The 11817-nt window shown below is 39.9% G+C and overlaps 1 protein-coding gene across 6 annotated transcripts in view; it reads right to left on the minus strand.

Annotated features, from left to right (window-relative positions):
- ksr1a (kinase suppressor of ras 1a) overlaps positions 1-9076 on the minus strand; it is a 32318-nt gene extending 23242 nt beyond the window's left edge. For 4 of the 6 annotated variants that reach the window (XM_061739991.1, XM_061739990.1, XM_061739989.1 and 1 more), the window contains exon 1: positions 1487-1961. In XM_061739991.1, coding sequence (XP_061595975.1) covers positions 1487-1681 — 195 coding nt within the window. In that variant the 5' untranslated portion in view covers positions 1682-1961. Of the gene's footprint in view, positions 1-1486; positions 1962-7554; positions 7635-8948 lie in introns of those variants that run through there. The other 2 variants (XM_061739992.1, XM_061739994.1) reach the window with 2 other exon arrangements.
- Positions 9077-11817: the final 2741 nt, after the last annotated feature.

Below are 11817 nucleotides of genomic sequence, written 5' to 3' on the forward strand. Positions count from 1 at the left end.
AATGCCCTGCACTTTCTGGAACATTAGGTTTTGGGGGCAACAGTATAATTGTTCAAAGAGGTGTTCAGTTATTGTGAAATACAACAGCCATGGAAAATTGATAGCCTCGAGTCAATCAGGACTGAATATTCCTTTTAACCCGAGTATAAGGCTTAAATAAACCATGAACTAGAAAACCCTTATACTATCCATCACGTCCTTAGACTGTCAACACGCCTGAAGTGTCCAACCATTTTCTGGATGCTCATTATTGTAAGTATCAATCTTGTAATATTGCACAGCTTTTCACATGTATATCTCACGTCATTCATTTCCCACAACAGTGACATCTTCCAATCATACTTTTTGATAGAAACAGGGATAGATGTGCCCCCATGGCAGTTTTCTATAAACATACTATGAAATAAGGCATACTGTCTGAGATCAGTCCGAGATCCTTCAGGCTAATATCGATATCTATCTATCTGTATATAATGAAAAATTATTTTCACCCTGCATATGTGTGTATATATATATATATATATATATATATATATATATACATACACATTTACTTGTCTATTTTTGTGTTGGATTACATAAACCTGAACAGTAAACATACAGTTTGTACAATTTAAGAGCGACTACCACAAGCGAAGAAGATTCATATGCAGGGCCCTCATGAACAGTCCCAAATTGCCAAAAAGACAGCTAAAAAAAATAGAGGAAATTTTAAAATAGATCAAAAGAGGACACAGAACCCACACAGAATTAAGAAAGAAGCAGCAAATCACATGAACTACAGCTGTGTAATTACCATCCTAAAGCAAAGGCAAGTAGGCCAGTGGATGGCATTTTTTTGTTTAAATAATATGTGACTAAATGTCGTGCACATCTTTTGCTTGATGGCCTCACGTTACCAAGGATTACTTTACTCATCACAGAGCCTGCTGTGGTGGGGATTTGTTGCCCCGCAAACAAACAGCTCTTGCGCAAAGCGTTGTCAAGTCATCCCAACACAAGACCGAATCTGCATCCAGATGCAGGAGGACATCCACCTTGCCTGCCTACGTTTTGAAGGGCCAGATGAGCACACGGAACACATCCTGGGTTAAATTTATTTCCTTTTTCTTGTGCCCCCCAACCCCCCTTCCCCTCCCCTCCCTTTTGTTGCAGGCCCAGCTGCATAGGCATCTGGCACTGTAACATAAATGCGTGCAGTATCAGATTATTGAATGTGTGCCATCAGGCCAGGCTGGATTCAGCTGCACATTGCGCTGCTGTGAACTATGCGAGGAGCTCCTGGCAGATTAAAGAGAACATATGCATCATTCAAGCGTTTTAAACATTGAAGCCCCCCCTCTCTTATAATAATCACCATTATCATCTTCCTGTTCATGCATCAACCTGTACGCGAGGAAAATGTGCTCACAGAGCTTCATGACTCTGCAATTCGACCACACGTCTTTTGCACGCTTTTTTGGGCCATATGTGACCAGCTCGTTACCTCCAAAGTGCGTATTTCTTGCTGTGTCAGGTCGTTGGAGGCGGCGCACTTGGTCCGAACCCCCTGCAGGCTGGAGATGGAGATGTCAATCATGTTCTGGATGAGTTCGCAGTGATGTAGCGCGGCCGTGGCTGCGCCTCCTCCGCCGTCGTCGCTCTCGACCATCTTCCCACCTCTAGCAGACGCACTATCCATGCCTCGGCATTGGGGCACGGCTGGGAGGGCTGGAGTCAAAGCGCGGAGCTCAACCACAACACATATGCAGCCGTGCGGCGACGCAGCGACCGTCCCCAGCTCCCCGGGTGGTGATAAGAGTCAGAGGGATATATTTTTTTAAGGCAGGGCTCTCGATGCTGGTCCGGGTCGTAAAACAGTCCGAAGTCCTGACTTGTATTTTCATTCCGCGTGGGCTTTCCGACGAGAGGATACACTAGCTCCCACCGACAGCTCTGGCGGACGCCTCGACGTCTGTCAGCTGTTGGGAACATCATGGCGCGCGGTGCACGCTGGGAAATGAAGTTCTACAATGATACACTCAGCACTACACTTCCCAACGTCCCTTACTACACACAAATAAGATCATTTCATCATTTAAAAAAATGCCCTACTTGCTTTTATGTGCTATACCAGTGGTCCTCAACCTTTTTTCAGTGATGTACCCCCTGTGAAATATTTTTTCAGCCAAGTACCCCCTAACCAGCGCAAAGCACTTTTGGTTGTAAAAAAAAAAGACCTAAAACAGAGCACTGTGCCATCAGTAACTGATTTATTAAACATAAAAATATTGCTGCTATGCTTCAACCACGACTCCATCGTTGGTCCAAGTGATTGACAGATGAAGCCAGATGGCATTTGACAGGTTAGGTGGAACCATCCTGGTGTGGGGGATACTCTGCGGTTTTAGGATAATAAGTTGAATAGCCTACTCCTGAAGATAAAATTCATATTATGAATTTAGACTTATATTTTCCTCAATTATTTATGAAATATGTATTTTTAAAGGATTTTTGCATGGATGCAAAAAGCATATATTTTAAAATCTCACGTACCCCCTGGAGTGCCTTCACGTACCCCCAGGGGTACACGTACCCCCATTTGAGAACCACTTTGTTATACAAAATATTGAAGCACAGTGTATGCTGCTATCTTACAGAAAAGTATTAGGGCCAGGCAGGAGAAAAATAAAAATAATATATTCTTATTTTTATATATGCACTTTTTTCTCAAAGTGCATAATGAAAAAAAAACCTGTAAAGGCAGGAGGTATGGCAAAAGTGCAAGATTCATAATGCAATTTATCAATTTATCTTGGAATGAAATCTTCAGCTTGCTATTGTTAGGAATACTAACTCATAATAAAGCTGTACACCATATTAGGCAAGGCAAGGCAAGCCAAGTTTATTTGTACTATAGCACAATTCAACACAAGGTAATTCAAAGTGCTTTACATCAACATTAAAAGCGGCAAGACACAATTAAACAGTAGGCCTAAATAACAAATAAAATGAAATAAAATTATAAGAAAATAGGTAAAATAATAAAAAGCACAAGTTGTAGTCAGAGTTGGGTTGAGGGATTACTGCAATGCCTTGCTTTAGAGAAACTTACATATGTTGTTAAAGGGAAATATAACACATTTGAGAAGATTTGGGGCTCTTTTATGCAATTTCTGGAGGGGGAGGATTTTATTGCAGCTTTGTAGTCTACTGTTCTATTATATATTTTTTATTCTTTTTTTTTTATATATGCAACTTCTTGTTTATTTCTAATAAGGTCACTGATCACATTTTGGTTGGTGGGATCATTCTATAAGTACACAATGTGTTTCCATCTGTGTATGTACATGTTGGTCACTCATTAGCGTTATCTCAACATTTGGAATATTTCCAAGTGCCTATTTGTACATATTAATGTGCCTTGTTGTGTTTTATTTTGTTTTGTGTCTTTGTACTGTAATTGAACAAGTCAATAAAAATATTTGTCAAAAAAAAGCACAAGTTGTTAAAAAGTAAGGGCAGCAGAGTACAGCAGGTGAGTATTTAATTTAAGAGTAGCTTCAGTAAACAGTAATGTTTTTAGGCCTGATTTAAAGGAGCTGACAGTTGGAGCAGACCTCATACAGGAAGTTTGTTCCACCGGTGAGGAGCAGAATAACTGAACCTCACCTTGCTTGGTTCTGGTTCTTGGGACACACAACAAACCAGATCCAGATGAACCTCAGGGGTCTGGGAGCTTCATAGGAACTAACAGATCAAGCATGTATTTTGGTCCAAGACCATTCAGTGCTTTGTAGACCAGCAGTAAGATTTTAAACTCTATCCTTTGACTCACTGGAAGCCAGTGTAGCGATTTCATGACCGGTGTAAAGTGGTCATTACGCACATACAAACAGTATAATTATACATATACTTTTTTATTTTTTAAAAGATACCCGTGTATGACAATGTGAATAAATTCTGACCTCTAATTGTGAAGTCTGGTTAAATGAAGTCTATCCTGCTTTCTGGTGGCAATGGAAAATCAATTAATAGCTTTGCTTTGGTCAGCACACAATTTCTCCCCTACGATGAACCTGAGAATCATACAAGCTGATTCATCGTCATTGTAATGGCTTATTGAGACCCCCATTCCCAAAGTCATTTTTTTTCTCTATGTGCAATGCCTGTGCTTTTTCCTTTAGTGAAGTCTGAAATGAAAAACCCATGTTGCACATGCAGCTTTGCACATATGACCTCCTGGTATGTCTATAAGGAACAGAGTTCATTTGTATGTTGGTTCTGTGCAATAACTTTCCTCAGTCCACCGGAGCCTATCCCAGCTCTCTTTGGGCAGGAGGCAGGGGCACACCATTGACCGGTCACTAGTCCATTGCAGGGTAATACACAAAGCACACATTTTAACACTCACTCCTATGGGCAATCTGGAATCACTCATTAGCTCAAAATGTGTGTTGTTGGACTGCAGAGGTAAACCAGAGAAAAACTCACACAAGCACCCCTCACAGAAAGGCCCCGGCCAAGATCCGAACCGGGAACCTCCTGTAAGGAAACAGCGCTAAATACCAGGCCACCATGATGCCCGTCTTCATGTAACATATAAAACACATAGCCTTTGTGAAGAAGGCATACTCAATAACAACGATCCAGATGATGATCATAGGATAATCAAACCATGTGCATTACAGGAGTTCTGTGGGGAAATTTGGGCATGCTACTTCCCCTTTTCCTGCACTGGTTCACCACGGTTGTAAAATGGCAGAGACAGACTGGTCTAATAACACTGGAGCACCTTTGGCCTACAATAATAATCACCCCCTTTCACCTCCTCACCACACACTGTAATTACTATGTGTTAGGCAAAACTGATGCACTGTAAGCTCTGGAGGGGAAATTAGTTTGAACATGTGATAAGTAGACTACTGGTTCATGCAGAGAGGACTGCATCAACTAAAGTATACTCCAATATTTTTATATTTTTTCATCTGAATTTTGCTTGCCATTGATACCAAAAATAAATGTGAAACTGATAATGAAGTTCCCCACTCCAAAAATTAAAAAGAAAGAAAGAAAACACACCCATTGTCAAGTATCATTCCGTCTAAGGACATTTTATCACAAGCTAAATTGCTCAGCTCTCTTTGGGATAGTTTTTATCACCTGTTACTCAAAAGTCTTTTGGTTCAGTCAAATTCCTGGCCTTCCTTGGATTAACAATGTTTATGCATATCAACAGGTATATCAGTAACTGCAGGGATTAAGAAAGTGTTTTTTAATTTGAACTGAATTTTTTTAATTATGTGTAAGTCACAGCACTGTACAATCAATAAAAACATCTTCAATTTGAGTCTCAGCTTCAGCGTTTTTTTGGATGAATGGAATATGGTGCTTATTGAATCAATCATTTCTCCCTCAGTGATAATGAAGTACTGCTAATGCCACTGACTGCTACACAATGCCAAAACATGATAGCCCCTCCCCCATGTTTAAAAGTTGAAAATGTTCTTTTGATTATATTCTCCACTTTTTTTGCTGAACCCATCTTTTCTAATTGTAGTCAACATTCTAGTTCACTTCCACCATGGTTGTTTGGATATGGATCTATAATTATTACATTATACAGCAAGGATGGAAGGAATTTTTTTCCATTGAAAATCTCAGGGAAATCTGGGATTTATATTTCAGCAGTTGCTGCTGAAAACAGCAATCGGCTAAATGTCTTTTGTGCCGAAATAAGGCTCCGATTTGCTTTTTCTCGAATTTCTTGGTCTTCTCGACCTTAACCTGACCTTCGCTTTTCCCGTAAGCTCACATTTCATAATCACAGTTTGACACTGAGGAAGTGAGTGTCTGAATATATTTCACTGCAGTCATTACTTCTCCTGCTTTGAGGGCTTCAGTCGTCTTGATTTTGAGATGGCAGACAGCTGCGTGGAATAATCCACGGCCGCCGAATTGTTGGGAAAACATTTTAGGAGTTATGTACGGCATTAAAAACTGCATTACATGACGTTTTGTAACCAGAATGATGATGATCAAGGCTTAAGCCTTTACATTCTGAATAAGATCTTATTTGAGAGGTCAAATCTTCCAAAACTGTGCAAAATTCACTTTTCATCACCCTAAAATTGCAAATGACAAAAAAAAGTTCTATTCTTCTCTCTCTTATTCTCTGATAATAATTATAACAAATGTTTCAACTTTATGCCGCATGGTGATCATCTGATATTTTTTTTTGTTTTTATTTATCTCCTCCTTCACTGCAAACTAATAGTGACCACTTAATTCTGATCACATACATGAATACAAATTAAATATGTAATAATGTGCAACAAAAAAATGACGGACTGATATTTTGTCCACCATTTTTAAGACCAAAGTTCATATTTTGTTCTCATACGCAGCTTATGCATTCGTTGTTAGGAATCACAACCATGAAGCTGCTGTGTGCTCTTGTTCTTCATTTATGTTGTTTGTCATTATTCAGAGTTATGTCATGGTTTTACTAATTGTTTGTACTCTGCGCTCTAGTGTTTTAGTGTGTTCTCTTTCAATGTTTTTTATATATACCATCAACCTGCCAGGGACTGCAGATGTAAATTAGCCTGTATGGCTAAATCTGGCACATTTACATGATGGACTCAAGTGCTCATGTTAATTAACGTGCGTTGTCCCTTTCTAAATAAATACATGAAATGAAATGAAATGCTGAACAAGTGCTGCGATGAGAGTGAGATGTTCCTTCTTCTAATATAACTGTATTATACAATGAAACATGAGTCACCCCTCTCAGTCTTGTGCTCCTCCTCTCGATCTTCTGATTTCAGCAAAAATAGATATGTTTCTTGCACTGGGCAACATACCAGTCTAAAGTGGAGTCTCATGTGGACGCATATAACAAACCGGGCAGTGCGGAAGTGAAAAAGGAATAAGAAACTTCACCCTAAATCTTTGGTATACCACAGAGTTAGCCTCCAATCATCTGAAAATAGCAAATAATAATAAATACACTATTGATGCCTCTGGATTTAAATTTTAAGTAAAGGCAGATTTATCAGGGAATTGCAAATCCGTCAAACTCCATGCATTTGTGAAGCCGTTGTTTCTGGCCTGCCGCTCTGACGGCACAGATTTGATGGTGACATTGCCATCAGGACATGATGTCAGTTTCAGCTCCTCTTTGTCTTTGAAATTAACTTGCTGTATGTGGCAACAGAGGGATCAAAATAAAACCTAAAAAAGGGATATGATACCCACGGTTCATGTTTTAGAGACATCAGCCCTCAAATTACATAACAATTATACACGTAAAAGCACCAAAAAGATTAGAATAAGGATTCATTTATCTGTTGTGACAGATAACAAAAACTAACGATGGAAACAACATTTTCCAAACAACAATAGGACCTATTGATGTTTGTTTTGTATTTTCTTATGTTAATTTTACACCCTTTTATACAATTTGTCTGTCATCTGTCAGCCATCACGTGCTGCAACTGCACAACAACATCTCTTGTGATCAACTGATTATTCCTGTGACTACTTGGTGAAGATGAAATGTAAATAATTTACCTTATGCACTTAAAAAGACATCTGAAGATCCCTCTTCCCCCTTTGTTTTTGCTGCTGCTCTTTCCAAGAGTTTGTTTCCCTCTGAGATGAAACCGGAAAATGGCTTATCTTTGGTGAGTAATAAGCATCATTCAAGCAAACCAAAGAAATTAAATTCATACTAGTACAAGATATGACCATTCAAATAACTGCATATTAATATGTAAAGCGTGAATATCGATCACACAGTTGTGGCGTGGCTATCAGAGCTGAGGACAGCAGGATCCTTCCCCGACATGACACGCTCTTAAGCCGTTTAAACGGTTGTACTATAAGACAGCCAGGACACCACATGTAGCATGGCGCTCGCAGCCTGAGATTAAAATTAGACTCTGAACAGTCTGATCCCATCTACTTTACTGGCCAGGATTTCCGAGGGGCATCCCTTCGGGTAGGGAGGGCGAGCAACCCCCCCCCAACCATGCAATCTGCTCATGAGGGCTGAAGCGTGGGAAGACTAACACGGTTTTAGTCCTAGAACTGGGTTTGCATTGTTCAAATAAATAAATGTGTGTTCATTACTTACCCTGATTGTGTGTGCGGTGTAAAATGCGCAGGCATTGCAAAATAAACAGTGAAACTGCAGAGGTCAAGGTGCAAACCGGGGTCAAATATTATGTTCATATGGAACAAGAGAAAGAAGCCCTGGAAAGTTGAGTTGGAGGTGTCTTAAAAACAAATTTAGTTCAGTTTATACCAGCTTTTTCTCTCGGTTACTGTTGCTGCTGCATTAACAGAGAAATGAGGAGCGGGAATGTATCGTTCTAGCAAAATGTTAAGCTGCCTCAAATATGGTCATGGGGAATGATTAAGAGCAAAAATACTATTATCATGGGAAATAATACTTGCACCAGGGTCAGAATGCATCAATCTTTTCCAAAATCCTGTGAATTTGCTCTGATTATGACTTTTAAGTGCAATCAAGACGTCCCCACCCACCAGTTCTGTGTTATAATCCAGGAAGTTCCCTGAGTGGGTTCGGCCGTGTCCCCACTCAAGGTGTTACGCAGTCACGCGTGACGAAATACCCACAGCATTTCTGAAAACGCCGGCTCTTCCCCGACTGCTGTGAACAAACCACCCAGTTCTGCTCTTCACAAGCCCGCCAGTTCTGCTCACCACTGAATCAGAGAGCAAGCCCCAAGTTTCAGCAACTGTATGCTACTCTTCATCATCATGACTTTTTTTTTTATTTTAGTATAACCCCCCTCCATTTGTAAAATTTCCTAACTTGATTTTACTTTCCAAGGCAGCCCTTCAATTCCTTGAGTTCCTTCCATTACCTGTTTGACATGATGGTGCTAATATGAAAACAGGAAGTAAGACATAGCTGTGAACCCGAGCTATTCACTCACCCCACAGTGGAGAAACGTATTGCCTGCCCCTCTCAGTCCTACAGGGATATGAAAATAAATACCTCCCCGACCAGACACCAGTCGAGTTATCCTTTATTTAGGAGAGCAGTAGTACAGATAAGGACAAGCAGGGACTAATGTCTCATAACACTAAAATGTGCACAGACATCACCACCTGATGGACAACTGCAAGAAGTGTCACATCACATGTGCTTTCAGGAACTGCTTTCGGGGGAATTTCAAGTTAAGATGATTAAAACTGATGTTGGGTGGAGCTTTTAAAGGAAGTCGAAGCCCAGTCGACACCAGCAACACATGCATGTTAAATATCTGAAGGAGAAGACACGGAGGATCGATATGCATCTGTGACAGCTTATATGCAGCCTACAAATCTCCAAACTATACGCCCCAAACAGCCTCTCACTTTGACAGCTTTATTGGTTTGTTCAAACAGCCTATAAAGTGCATGAACCATTGAACTTGGTGAGACAATACATGCTTTAATGTGGTGCAGCCGCACTACATTCACAACTGGACAGAGCTCAAGGGATTTTTAGACACTTGGCTGTTGCACATGCCACAATCATTCAAGGCTCCTGGACAACATCCAGGAGTTTTTGTCTCACTGATCAAAAAGAGACCGCATGACATAGTCCCATTGTAATGCTACTGAATAATCATGGACTCATAGGAGGCAGTGTCATCCAGAGTATTTACGATGTAAAAGCATAGATGTGAAGTTTTTCTCCACCGCCTCACGATGGACAAAAACAAAAATAATCAAGGAAATTACAAAACAATACGTTTATTCAGAACCTCAAACAATTTTAACCCAGCACTTATTGGCCTATGTGCATTACCATACAGAAGGCAAGACACCAGTGTTGGGAAAACACTTAGCCAGACTTGACTTAGTCAAAAACCAAACTTAAATCCACTTCCATGAGAAGTGATGCAAACCAGGAAAATCCAACTGGTTGATATATATCATCATAGACAATTAAAACAAGCTGTTATTCTATTTGTCAGATGTGAAGCAACTTGTGTTTTGAAACAGACATTATATAAAACCATGAGACGCTAAGAGAGGGCACATTTTAATAGTTTTATTTTCATTTTAATCTAGATTTATATAAATGTTTAGTAAATTAACTAACATTGGGCATAAAAGTCTTCATCGGTTTGTTAAAGTTTAGCCACTAGAGGGCAGAAGATCCCGGAGCCAGTTTAGAAACTCAACGCACAGACCAGGTTAGAAAACATGAACCAGTATAAGACTATTTGTATCACACAATGATGACACTGTTTTCTAGCCATTATAGTGTAAACCTTTTAAATGTGTTTGGCTCATGTTGAATAAACTTGGATTATTTGTGAAATCTGTTTATCAGCAAGCTAGGAATCTACTTACCACATCCGTTGATTGCATCAGCAAATGCAAATGCTTTCCCACCTGAATCAGGGCGAAGGTGAGTGTGGCACATAAAGCATCACTTGCCAAAAGTGGGAAATCACAAAAATATGCTGTCATACAAAATCTATCATCCCCTCTTTTAGTCTTCTGTTTTTTGGCATAAAGATCATTTTAAAAAAATCTAATTGTATTAAGATCTTAGTATTAGGTAAATACTGAGGTTGTATTTACCTGAGAAATTACAGTATATGCCTTTTTTTTCAAAATGTCCTGTAATTATGTAATAAAAATTAAGAAAAAAAGAATGCTGTGGGAAATACTATGTGCCATCCCGATTCAATAACTTAAAATGAGGAGAGAGATGATGGCATGCAGCAAAGGATGCCCCCAACTGACAACCGTCTTCAATGCTTCCCACTTATAATTAATCTATTTAGATGATTGATTTCTGAATTGTTTGACCATTTTCTAGATTAATGTGCAACGACTGCGTCTCTAAGACTATTGCTTATGTCCTTCCCCCTCAGCGTTGTGTGAACACACCCCTGAATGCTCCAGGTCTGCAGACCTGCTGATGATCAGTTCAGCGAGGGCTGACAGCAGCACCTGGATGTAACTTACCCAGCTAAACAGGTTAGGATTCTCAGTCAGGTCATGTGCGTGTTAAAGATTTAAATCAAAGACGTACCACCATCAGCCCAGAGAGCTTTGTCACTTTGAATCAATGAGGCCTGAACGAATTTCCACATTTGAGAACCCACCTTTTACCGTTTTCTTTGCCACCCGCATGGCTGATGTTATCCAATAAAGCTTTTGGAAGAAAAAAGATTTGTTGTTTCATCTGAGTCCCATAATAGAATTAAAAATGTTTTTCTAGGTACCAACCTGTCCTGAACTGTCCGCTCTGAAATTTTATACACGTCTCCAAAACACTCAACCCTTAATAATAGGATTTGCTGGTAACTCCCGCTGACAAAGTGCAGAGAATTTTTCATTTTTTTTCTTTTAAGAACTGGACACCCTGTAGTTAAGCGATTAAAATGTAAATTGTCCACAAGAGTGCTCTGAAATAACGTGAAGCGATCTAGTCAAATGCTGAAATCAGATTTATAATGTAATCTTAAGAGTGATTCAAGGTCTGGCTCAGAGAAAAAAAAAAAGACCCACACAAGTACTTTCTAGAGTTGCAGAAGATACACATTTTCTACCACTGTGATGGAAAGTGCAGCACAATAACCAGTGACTCAAAGAAACTGAGCAACCTGAAGGAAAACTCTGCAAAAAGGCACCATGCAGGGGATTCGAGGCCAGCGCAACAGCCTCGTCCAATGACGGTGCTCCAGCGGAGGTCGAGTCACCACGAGGAGGAAACGTGGAACTAAGCAGGAGCTCATCTATAACACTCCTTGTATCAAACACGGTGGTGGGAGTGTCATTCTGTGGCGATCATTTTAG

This window comes from Cololabis saira, chromosome 14 (assembly GCF_033807715.1).
Source record: "Cololabis saira isolate AMF1-May2022 chromosome 14, fColSai1.1, whole genome shotgun sequence".
NCBI lineage: Eukaryota > Metazoa > Chordata > Actinopteri > Beloniformes > Belonidae > Cololabis > Cololabis saira.